Below are 12,114 nucleotides of genomic sequence, written 5' to 3'. Positions count from 1 at the left end.
TTTTAAGTGCTACATCCATGCATTGGAATAAAAATCATGAGAAGAGTTTTATGGGCACAAGAAAGTGATGAATGGTGTTAAACCAAAGTGATAGGCCACAAAAAGGCTTACATCATCTTATTTATCATGTTAAAAGAAACAAAGAACACAGGCAAAACCTAACAAAGCAATTGGCCGAAATGTTAAGCCAACGCTGAGAGTGCGCCCATTTTATTTCTCTATACCTCCGAGCCTCTGTTTTCTTATCTGTAAAATAAGGGCAGCAAAGTCTACATTTCAAGTTGTCAAGAGGGTTAAATAAAATCATGCCCAAATACAGTACCTGACAGAAAATGGATGCCCCAAAGATCACCTCTGAATGAATGAATGAGCCAGCCAACAAGTTAGGCTGGAGTGAGGGCGCCATCCTGCAACAGGCACGCCACTCCCAGAGGGGCCCCGGGCAACAGAGCTATTCTCACCCATCCTGCAATAGGCACGCCACTCCCAGAGGGGCCCCGGGCAACAGAGCTGTTCTCCAAGCAGCTGGGCTGACAGAACATGCAGAGAGAAGCCCAGGAGGGGGTGGGCACATGCAAGAGTCCTGAGGAAATTCCCTAACCCCAGTCAGCATGGGAACTGGCGGGCTGCACTTTCTGTAGGCCGAGTGAGGAGGGAACATTTGCAACCCCTGGAGGCTTATAAATACCGTGGACATTTGTGTGTGTTCTAACAGTGGCAGGCCAAGCCTCCCTGCCCCCAGCTGACAGTGTCGCACCCCCAGGTCCCTGAGCTGTTCGTCCCTTTTCTCTAACAGCTCCAGAAGCCACGGCAAGTACAGGGTGGGGGGCAAGGTGTGGTTATTACCTGCTGGGCTATCAACATGGAGCTCTTGGGCCCCAGGCGCAGCAGCTTCTCTGGAGAGGGAAAAGCCAGGAAGGTGGAGACGTCTGCAGGAGGTGGGGAGGACAGCACGGGCGCTGGCTCCTGCGAAGTGGAGGCACAGAGGCTCTGGAGAATTCCGGACCCCAGACTCCCCACCCAGCTGTGCCCATCCCCACACCCAGCACATCCATCCTTCACTCCAGCCCATCTAGGCTCAAAGTCTAGAATTCCTCCTCCCACTCAGCTGCATTTCCCATCTATCAACATCACCTAGAGATGCTGGCCCTGGATGGCTCTTGCTCCAGGAGCCTTTGGGGTCAGGGGGAAGCCACCTCCCTGAGACTCATAAATACGACCAAGTGGATCCTCATCACGACACGCAGTGCCCCAGCAACGACCACAGAGGCACATGGGGGCCAAAGTGGGTCCCCGGAGAACTACAGTCCAGCCTGGGTAAGCCCTGCTCGCACCAGAGGTGCCCAGAGAAAAACCCGAATTGAGGCGCACCTAGCCATTTGTTTAACTGCTTCCGTAAACCAGAGAAGCAGCCCAATTCAGCGTAAGTGTGGGGAGTCCTTGTCCAAAGCCAAGTTCTCCAGGAGCTTTACTTAGGAACCTGACAAGGAATGCAAATGAATGAACTGGAGGTGTGGCAGCCCTGATGCCACCAGCCCCAGGCCAGACACCAAGTGCCCAAGCCAAGTCACAGCCCAGCCATCATCCCAGGAATGGGGGAGCAGTTCCTAAGGGTCACCAAGACAATCTTCTGGTGGGTGGGAAAAAAAAATTAGAATTTCCATTCATGCTTATTTGTTTATTCTTTCAGAAATCCTTATGCATATCTTATAATATATGTAATGCAGCAGCACTGCTACTTATAAATAGACATTTATATTAGAATAAATAGAAATATAGGTAATTATGGCCAGGCGCGGTGGCTCAACGCCTGTAATCCCAGCACTTTGGGAGGTTGAGGCGGATGGATCACCTGAGGTCAGGAGTAAAACAAAGACCAGCCTAGCCAACACGGCGAAACCCTGGCTCTACTAAAGATACAAAAATTGGCCAGATGAGGCTGGGCGCAGTGGCTCACACCTGTAATCCCAGCACTTTGGGAGGCCGAGGCAGGCGGATCACGAGGTCAGATCAAGACCATCCTGGCTAACATGGTGAAACCCCATGTCTACTAAAAATATAAAAAATTAGCTGGGCATGGTGGCGGGCACCTGTAGTCCCAGCTACTCAGGAGGCTGAGGCAGGAGAATGGTGTGAACCTGGGAGGCAGAACTTGCAGTGAGCCGAGATCACGCCACTGCACTCCAGCCTGGGCGACAAAGCGAGACGCTGTCTCAAAAAAAACATTGGCCAGGCGACAAGCACCTGTAATCCCAGCTATTTGGGAGGCTGAGGCATGAGAATCGCTAGAACCCAGGAGGCAGAGGTTGCAGTGAGCTGAGATCACACCACTGCACTCTAGCCTGGGTGACAAGTGAGACTCCGTCTCAAAAAAAAAAGAAAAAAAGAAAGAAATATAGGTAACTATCATTACACTGAACCATTTTCTTTTTTTTACTCAATATCATGCAATAAAAAAAAAAAATGTTTGTGGCTACTGTGCTTAAGGAGACACCCCCTACCCCATTGTGAAAGCACCTCAGGATTTCACGTTCTCAGGACCAGGGCTCTGATTGTGGCAAATGATAGAAACTCACCCCAGTGTTAGGGTCCAGAATCTTCTGTGAGGGTGTGGCTGACTTCTCTCCCTGCCCTCCCTGCTGAGGCTCCTCCTCTTCCTCCTCCTCTTCTTCTTCTTCCTCTTCCTCCTCTTCCTCCTCCTCCTCTTCTTCGGCTTCCTCTTCTTCTTCTCCTTCCTCCTCCTCCTCGTCCTCGTCGTCACTGCAGAAAGAGCTGGCTGAAGCAGATCCTCTCTACCCAGCAGCCCAGGTTGGCTGCAAGGCCTGGCTCCATGAGCCCAGACACCTCAGCTCAGCCAGGCGGGAGAGAGCCTGGTGGGGTGGGAGCACCTGCTCCCAGGGCAGGGGTAGGTAGATCACCAGAGAAATCCACGCTGTGGACACAAAAGAATCACATCTTGTTCCTGTCCTCGAGGAGCCCCAAGTTTCATGGGGAGACAGAAAACGAAGACAGCTTTGTCACACCCAGAGCCCAGGGCTTGGCAGGAACACTGCCCAGGTTGAGATGCCAGCGCAGGGGGCGCCCATATCCACATGACCTCAGGAAGCTACAGGCGTGGGGGAGGAAGTAGAGTAGGAGTGTCCTTGCCCCACAGGAAGGCTGGTCCATTTCCGAGGGACTGTGGGACCTGTGAGGTTCAGTCCACTTCGGAGTCCCCAGTTCCCAGCCTCAGCTCAGGGCCTAGCACCGAGGAGACACGACTGAGTATCTGACGCATGAATGAGGCTGACTTGGAGATGAAAGGAGTACAGGGAGCCAGGTGCTGATGGCCCAACCGGACTTGGATCCAGAAGATGGCCACTCCCCGGTCACCCACCTTCGCCTCCAGGTAGACTCCCCAGGCCCCACAGTCTCTTCCTTTCTAGAGTCAGCATCTTAAGAACAATACTGAGTGCAGCCCCTTCTGGCTACCCCCACCTCCCACCCCCGTCACTCCCCAGGCCCCACCACATCAGGATGAGATCTGGCCTCACCCCTTCAGAGGCCTCCCCAACTCCACCACTCTACAGGGTGGCCCCACTTAGCCCGGACGAGATCCTCTGTTGAATGGACAACTCATTCTGTCTCCCCCGTCATGAGACAGAAACCCTGAGTGTCCCACCCTTATAGCTCTGATGCCTAGTGTATGACCTGGTACATAACAGGAGTGCAACCAACATTTCTGAATAAATACAAGTAGAAACAAATAAAGGGGCCAGGTGTGGTGGTGGGTGCCTGTAATCCCAGCTACTTGGGAGGCCGAGGCAGGAGAACCGCTTGAACCCAGGAGGTGGAAGCTGCAGTGAGCTGAGATCACTTTAGCCTGGGCAACAGAGCAAGACTCCGTCTCAAGAAAAAGAAAGAAAGGAATGGCCTGACCCTGACCTCTGGGGCCGCCCACCCTGAGTTCCCTACCTGAGGGACGCCAGCACCTTGGCCATGTTGAAGCCCTCCAGCACCTCCTGAAGCTGTTCACAGCCTTCTTCTCCCAGGGTGTTGCCTGCTCAAGGGGAGGGAAGAGCAGTCAGCCCGGGGTGCCAGGGCCAGCCCAGCAGACCTGTGCAGAGGCCTCCCCCATCTGACTACCGTTCAGGTCCAGCTTCTCCAGCTCAGTTTTGTCTGCCATGGCCTCGGCAACAGCCAGGGCAGCGTCCCTCTTGATTTCACAGAATGACAAGTTCAGCTCCTGAAAATAAGAGGAAGGGTTGGAGGCAGGCAGAAACCCAGGCCAGGACACCAGGTTCTACTCTAAGCCTCAGTTTCCCCAAGTGAGAATATGGCAGGCTCTGTCCTCAGGATTGGGCAAAGTGGGCAGGAAGAATAACACCAACAACAAAAATAATGCCCTGCAACCAACGACGAGTCACGTACTGAGCGTGTTTACTCTACGACAGTGACGCACACCACCCCTGCCTCCCACTTTAGAAATGAAGAAACCACGGCTCAGAGGGGTGTGCAGGCTCACACAGCACCACAGAGCCCGAAGTGGGGGAGCTGGGATATGGATGCAGGCCTGCCTGCCTTCAGACCAGACCCCTGCGCCCCCAGCCACCCCACCACCCACAGACCCCAGAGGGAGGACGTCAGGCGTCCAGGCTGGCACCTTTAGCTTGGGCAGGCCGCCACGGATGGCATCTGCAATGGCAACGGCACCCTTGGAGCGCACCAGGCAGTCCCCAAAATTGATCACCTCCACCTGCCGCAAGGTCTTCAAGGTCTGCAAGGTGGAAGTAAGGGTCCAGAGTGAGGGTGCAGGCCACACCCCAGCCCTCAGCAAGTCCCGGGGGCCCCACACGGTCACATCCCACACCAGCCACCACACACTGTCCTTCTCTGCAAGTCACTAGCTTTGCTGTCTTCTTGTAGGCCTCTGGGTCCCTGGCCAAACCTCCTCCACCCTACTCCCCACGTTATGGCCAGAACTCTTTCTGAGACCAACCGAGCAAGGCTCCTGCCCGAGTCTCTGGGCCTTCCACACATAAGCTGATCCCTCTGCCTGAAACACCCATCCCCCACCCTCTCTCTAGAAAAAGACCACTTGTCCTATGGCCGGGCATGGTGGCTCACGCCTGTAATCCCAGCACTATGGGAGGCTGAGGCTGGTGGATCACGAGGTCAGGAGATCAAGACCATCCTGGCTAACACGGTGAAACCCCGTCTCTACTAAAAATACAAAGAATTAGCCAGGTGTGGTGGTGGGCACCTGTAGTCCCAGCTACTCAGGAGGATGAGGCAGGAGAATGGCATGAATCCGGGAGGTGGAGCTTGCAGTGAGCCAAGATCACACCACTGCACTCCAGCCTGGGCGACAGAGCGAGACTCCGTCTCAAAAAAACAAAAAACAAAACCACTATCCTATACAATTTAGCCAAAATGTGATCTCTTCCAGGAAGCCTGCCCTAAGTCTGATTTGAACTTCCTTCTGGCGTGTTCCCCAACACCTGCACACATCTCTGCTAACACACAGGCAGCCGGACTAGCCTTCTGTGGGGCCACGGGGCCCTGGCAACCAAGAAGCCACTGCGTTCAAAGCCCGGCACTGTTACCACCGGCAGCTTCCTTCCCTCTAGGGTCTCCCTGAAGGCAGAGTCTTTGGCTCAACCCTGTGTGGCCTGCACTTAGTACAAAGCCAAGCACTATATGGGGGCTCAGAAAAAGCTGCTGGGCCGGGCACAGTGGCATGCACCTGTAATCCCAGCTACTCAGGTTGAGATGGGAGGATCACTTGAGCCCAGAAGTTCAAGACCAGCCTGGGCAACAGTAAGACTCTGTCTCAAAAAGTGGTAATAAATAACAAAACAAACAGCAGCTGCTGAACAAATCAACCAGGAAAACAGATGTGGGGAGCAGCCTGAGAACCAAACCAGTGCCAGCCGCTGGGGGCCACAGAGGCAGCTCAGAAGGTGGCATGAAGGATCGGAGCTGCCCGAGGAGGGCGCGGGCTACCTTGTGACCTGAAACCCTGTTTAGGACGTGTTCAAAGAGCTGGACCCATGGGGCACACACCCAGGGGGCAGGCAGGGGACAGAGCAATCCCTGCTAAACGGAGCCCCGCCTTCCCTGGAAAGACAGCCGCCAGCCTCTGTCTTGCGTGTCGCAACTGGCTCTGCCACACTCGCCTCACCTCGGCCATGGCCACGGCGCCCTTCTCAGTGAAGGTGTTGTCGTTCAGGTTGATGACCCGCAGCAGGGGGTTGACGGCGAAAGCCTGGGCCAGAGCAGTGACACCAGGGTGGTTGATCCCATTCTGTGGCATGTGGACTTCCTCCAGGGTCCCGATGACCTGTGAGGAGCAGGCAGAGAGTGGAGGGGGCCCTGAGTGCCAGGTGACATCCAGCAGGCGGGAGAGCAATTCCACACAGCAGGCACAGGAACGGGCTGCCGCCAGCACAGGGCAGGAGCTCGTCTGTGGGATTCTGGGGCATGACTGCATCTGACTCTTTCCACAACCTCATGAGGGAGTCCTACTGCCTGGGATAGGATCTCCACCAGAGAAAAGACTAGGGATCAAAGAGGCAAAGTGACTTGCCCAGGGTCACAGAGCTCTAGATCCAGTAGGTCGATTTCTTGTTCTCAGTCTGGTATCCTCTGCACAGAGGGGACCCTGGCTGTGGTGGGCAGTCACTCACGGCCCTTCTCTGGATGACACAGCTCCATGTGACCTTTCTTTCTTGGGGCCCTCCTACCCCACCCACCTACACAACATAACCCCTTCGACATAGCGTGTCCTTCTCTGGGGATGAGGAGGGTCTTCCCTGGGCCACGCAGCCCTATCGCAGCCTGGCATTTTGATACCCATTCTCTCTGCCTGGAACACTCTGTCTCCTTCTTTTATTTTCATTTTTTTTCTTTTTTTGAGATGGAGTCTCATTCTGTCGCCCAGGCTGGAGTGCAGTGGCATGATCTTGGCTCACTGCAACCTCCACCTCCTGAGTTCAAGTGATTCTCCTGCCTCAGCCTCCTGAGTAGCTGGGATTACAGGCACGCACCACCACACCTAATTTTGTATGTTTAGTAGAGATGGGGTTTCACCATGTTGGCCAGGCTGGTCTTGAACTCCTGACCTCAGGTGATCCAGCATCCTTGGCCTCTCAAAGTGCTGGGATTACGGGCATGGGCCACCACACCCGGCCAGTCAGCACTTTCTTGACAGGCTAACTCAGATGAGTTCTAGGGCTCTTGTTTTGGTCACCTCCTCTCCCAGGAAGGCTTCCTGATTCCCCCAGGCAGGGTCCAGTGCTCTTCCTCTGTGCTCCCGGAGCACCTGGTCCCTCCTCTATCACGGTGGTCCTCACCCTGTCTACATTCAAAGCCTATATTCCATCTGCACCCCATCAGCCCCTGAGCTTTGGAGGAGAGGGCCATGTCCCAGTCTCCACTGTGACCCAGGACTGAGGGTAGGCCTGGCATAACTGTGCCAAGGAGCCTTCCGCTGTCCTTGGGTGCTCAGTGAAGCATGAGGCGATGGGGGTAGCGGGTGGTCCACAAATAAACACAGGAAGGCAACTGAGGCACACTCCAGGTCAGGCCTCCTTAATATTTTCTGTGCCACGAACCCTTCAGGCTGTCTGGTGAAGCCCCTGGGTCCCCTCTGCGAAAAATGTTTTTTAAAATTTTAAGATAAATTATACAGAATTACAAAGGAAATCAACTCAGAACAGTTATCAAAACATTTAGGAAAAAACTCCAAACACGTGCTGTAGTGATATACAAACTTCTTCTTCTTTTTTGAGATGGAGTCTCGCTGTCGCCCAGGCTGGAATGCAGTGGTGCGATCTCGGCTCATTGAAAGCTCCACCTCCCAGGTTCACGCCATTCTCTAGCCTCAGCCTCCCAAGTAGCTCGGACTACAGGTGTCCGCCACCACGCCCGGCTAATTTTTTGCTTTTTTATTTTTAGTAGAGATGGGGTTTCACAGTGTTAACCAGGATGGTCTTGATCTCCTGACCTCGTGATCCACCTGCCTCGGCCTCCCAAAGTGGTGGGATTACAGGAGTGAGCCACCGCATCCAGCCACAAACTTCTTGTTAATGCACTAAATAAGATCTAGGGGTGGGTTCGCTATTACTGTAATTTTGATGTAGTGAGAAATATTTCTATATAGCAGCAATAATTATAACTTCACATGAAATATCTGTGATTTCCACTGGGGATAAAGTCACAAGATTTTCTTTTTATTTATTTATTTATTTATTTATGAGAGTGTCTCGCTCAGTCGCCCAGGCTGGAGTGCAGTGATGTGATCTTGGCTCACTGCAAGCTCTGCCTCCCAGGTTCACACCATTCTCCTGCCTCAGCCTCCCAAGTAGCTGGGACTACAGGTGCCCATCACCATGCCCAGCTAATTTGTTTGTATTTTTAGTAGAGACAAGGTTTCACCGTGTTAGCCAGAATGGTGTCGATCTCCTGACCTCATGATCCGCCCGTCTCAGCCTCCCACAGTGCTGGGATTACAGGCATGAGCCAACTGCACCTGTCATTTATTTTTAAAAAAATTTTAGGCTGGGCACAGTGGCTTATGCCTATAATCCCAGCACTTTAGGAGGCCAAGGCGGGTGGATCACCTGAGGTCAGGAGTTTGAGACCAGTCTGGTTAACATGGTGAAACCCCATCTCTACTAAAATACAAAAATTAACATGGTGGTGTGCACCTGTAGTCCCAGCTAATCAGAAGACTGAGGTGGGAGGATCACTTGAGCCTGGGAAGCTGAAACTGCAGTGGGCCGAGATTGCTACTGGTGCACTCCAGCCTGGCCACAGAGTGAGACCCTGTCTCAATAAATTTTTTGTTTGGTTCAGGGGCTACACGTGCTTGTTTGTTATGTGGGTTATTCACAGGCCTTTCTAATGCTGTGAGGTTTATTGTCTACATTCATGATCAAAAGTCACACTACATACTTTAGCTATGTTAGGGATAAATAATGATGTTATTTTTTCCTCATCCATGTTCACAGACCCCTGAATTCTATCCACAGACTGGAGGGGATTAAGAACTCCCATTCGAAGCCCACCAGAGGACACCTATGAAGGCTCAACACAACCACAGCACACCACCTACTCCTAGTGCACTGAGGACAGCAGGCTGAGGGTAGGGAGGGGTCCAAGGATGGCAGCGAGGCCCCCTCCAGCTCGAGGAGGGAGCGGGGGCTCCCCTGCAGCCAGGGGTGCGGGAGACACAAGGCAGATCTCTATGGTGTTCACTTGGCACTGAAGCAGGCAAGGGGTGTCTATAGGCAGGCTCTGTGGGCAGGCAGGACAGTGGGTGCCATTCCGGCCCGTACGAGCAATGCTCCTAGGATACTGTTTGCTGAAGAAAACACTTAAATGAAGAGAAGAGGGGCTGGGCGTGGTGGCTCATGCCTGTAATCCCAGCACTTTGGGAGACCCAGGTGGGCAGATCACTTGAGGTCAGGAGTTCGAGACCACCTGGCAAACATGGCAAAACCCTGTCTCTAATAAAAATACAAAAATTAGCCGGGTGTGGTGGTGAGTGCCTGTAATTCCAGCTACTCGGGAGGCTAAGGCAGAACTGCTTGAACCTGGGAGGCGGAGACTGCAGTGAGCCAAGATCGTGCCACTGCACTCCAGCATAGGTGACAGAATGAGACTGCCTCAAAAAAAAAAAAAAAAAAGAGAAGAGGGAGACAGACCCCAAAGTTTTCAGTCCTGTTAGGGGCAAATGTGGCCTTCTGCTGGCACTCGCAGTCGGGGACTCAGCAATGTCCTGGGGGGATGGGGAGAGGAGAGTGGAAGAAGAGCGGGGACAAGGTCACCTGAGAGCACCTCATCATCTGGCCCCTGAGCCCTGCGGATGCCCCTGCCTGTCTCCCTGTCTTGGGAAGTCTGGTATGTTCCTTCTCTGTGCCCCACACCAGGGGCTGGGCCAGGCTACTGTCAGTACTCCCGCCATCTCATTTCACCACTTCTGAGCCTGGCAGATGACACTCTTTGGTCAGAGCGGCCTGCCTGGCCTGAAGCCCCGCAGGGGGCTGCTGCTGGCTTACCTGAGGGAGCAGTCACACACCTTTCCAGAAATGCATGACAAGAATCCTGGCCCATTTTCAGATGGACTAACAGGCTTGGAGGGGGCACGTGACGCCCCAGGTCTCTCGGCTGAGTGCCAGCCAGGGATTCGCATCCAGGACTGTCAGCCTACTACACCAAGTGCACCTCAGGGTCACGGGGGCAGGATGGACAGAAACCACTCACCCTAAAAGCTTCTGCCAAGGCAGTGGCGCCATCGTTCTCCAGACGGTTTCTGCCAGCCACGAAGACCTTCAGGGCCAGAGGCTTGCCTTGGGCACTGGATTTCCGGTGACACTCGGTCAGAGCTGCAGCCAGGATCTGTGGGGAAAGGTAAGGGGCCCAGGCCATGGGCAGGAGCCCCTTCTCCCAGTGGGGCGGCCACTGCCACTGAACTGCTCTTCAACATCCCACGCCACCCACTGGTGCAGGTCAGGAGACACAGGACTGCTAACAGCACAACAGTCACACCTTCCATGTGCCCAGCACTTCAGTTTACAAAAGGTTTTTACATCTAATGCTGTGTCACACCAGCCTGAGAGGTCTAGCTTCACTTCGGAGACTGAGGAAAGGGAGAGACCACATGGAGTGGACGAACTTTCAGCCAGGTCCAGGGGAGGGACTTCCTAGTCAGCTTACTTCATGACTCCTGTTTTCCAGCTGAAGAAACTCAGGGTAAGGGGAACGGAAACTTTCTTATGGTCAATAAACAAGTGGTGGACGCTGGACCAGAGCCCAAATCTTCCAGCTTCTCTTCCACGCACCACAATGTCCAAGGGAGCCAGCTGCCAAGTCCACGGTCCAGAAGGACCTGTCTGATACATGCCTGTATCTAAGCTGGCCAGGCACAGCAGGGGCTTGCCTGTTGGCAGTAAAAACCTAACACCCAGCTTGTCCTGTCCCTGGTGTGGTGCCAGGAAGTAGCTTCTACCCTGGTTACACCAATAGGCAAAGCACTGAAAAACGGAGACTGACAGATGGGAATCACAGCCCATGGTAAATGCGACACAAAAGAATCATGAGCGAGTGCATCAAGAGAGAAGTGAGATTTACGGAACACCTGACGTTTGCAGAGCACCTGCTAGGGCCTGGGCACCCTCGGCATATTTTCTCGTTTCAACCTCAACACTAGCCTGCGAGGAGGCAGGCGGGATTGGCTGTACTTTACAGATGAGGAAGCTGAGGCTCTGAGAGGTGAGTGAATCGGCCAAGGTCACCCAGCAAATATTTAGCAAAGCCACACATGGCGGGTAGGTTGGCCTAACTCCTGGCATGAGACTGCACATAGCCGTCCTTGAGGAACAGAAGAGCCAGCACCTGCCTGACTCCACGGTGGTGATGGTGGATCAGGTACACACTCAAGGTAGAGGCATCAAACTTCTGCCAAAGACCAGCCTCTGAGGAAGCTCCTCAGCAGCAGCAGCTGACTGCTAGGTCACCCCCATTCTCCCCGATTCCTTGGAGGCCACGTGGTGAGGGCCTTAGCTCCTGAAGGAGTCCAACTTGGGTATGGAGAGTTCCCCAGCACAGGGCCACGCCTCTTGCCCCGTCGACTCCTCTGGGCCCTCTTATTCTCATGGTGCATGGCACAGAAACCACACTAAACACACTGTCCAGAAGAAAAAGATGCCAAAGGACCTGCAGGCTTTGGTTAGACACCCAGACTACGGCATCTGAGCTCCCAAGAGGCACAGGTTGGCAAGGCCAAGACCCAGAGATCTAATCGAATTAGTGGTCCGAGGCGCAGAGAACCATTAATCAAACTCCACGGTGGGCCTGTCTGCCCAGGAGGCCCTCTGGTCCTGGGGTTCAAAACTCATTCCCCAACTCATCCCACTGCAAGTACAGGACAGGACAGACAAGCCCTGGCTAGTAGGAAAGCTCCCTTAGCCTCAGTTTCCAGACACTGCTGGACGGGAGAAGGGAAGTAATGGAAGGAAAACGGAAGCATTTTGCTAGAATAGAGTCTCTGGCTCTCTCAGCATATCCCACTCATTCTAGGTTGGGCCGCACCTGCTACATTTTTATATCTTTTTTTTTTTTTGAGACGGA

The 12,114-nt window shown here is 53.7% G+C and overlaps 2 protein-coding genes and 1 pseudogene across 4 annotated transcripts in view; 1 reads left to right on the top strand and 2 right to left on the bottom strand.

Moving 5' to 3' along the window:
* ACO2 (aconitase 2) overlaps positions 1–12,114 on the top strand; it is a 297,744-nt gene that overhangs the window by 17,677 nt on the left and 267,953 nt on the right. The window lies entirely within an intron of this gene.
* The window catches only part of LOC126929229 (60S ribosomal protein L17-like), a 198,475-nt pseudogene that overhangs the window by 110,929 nt on the left and 75,432 nt on the right, over positions 1–12,114 (bottom strand).
* Positions 1–12,114, bottom strand: part of RANGAP1 (Ran GTPase activating protein 1) — a 40,294-nt gene that overhangs the window by 5,814 nt on the left and 22,366 nt on the right. For all 3 annotated transcript variants that reach the window (XM_050805867.1, XM_050805865.1, XM_050805866.1), the window contains exons 6-12: positions 10,249–10,383; positions 6,164–6,322; positions 4,643–4,756; positions 4,126–4,225; positions 3,955–4,039; positions 2,577–2,760; positions 847–966 (exon numbers count right to left, since the gene is read on the bottom strand). In XM_050805867.1, the coding sequence (XP_050661824.1) occupies positions 847–966; positions 2,577–2,760; positions 3,955–4,039; positions 4,126–4,225; positions 4,643–4,756; positions 6,164–6,322; positions 10,249–10,383 (897 nt within the window). The remainder of the gene's footprint in view (positions 1–846; positions 967–2,576; positions 2,761–3,954; positions 4,040–4,125; positions 4,226–4,642; positions 4,757–6,163; positions 6,323–10,248; positions 10,384–12,114) is intronic.

The sequence above is a fragment of the Macaca thibetana genome, chromosome 10, assembly GCF_024542745.1.
Source record: "Macaca thibetana thibetana isolate TM-01 chromosome 10, ASM2454274v1, whole genome shotgun sequence".
In the NCBI taxonomy this organism is placed as follows: domain Eukaryota; kingdom Metazoa; phylum Chordata; class Mammalia; order Primates; family Cercopithecidae; genus Macaca; species Macaca thibetana.
Note: the sequence above shows the minus strand (reverse complement) of the source record. Positions and strands in the feature narration are given on the sequence as shown.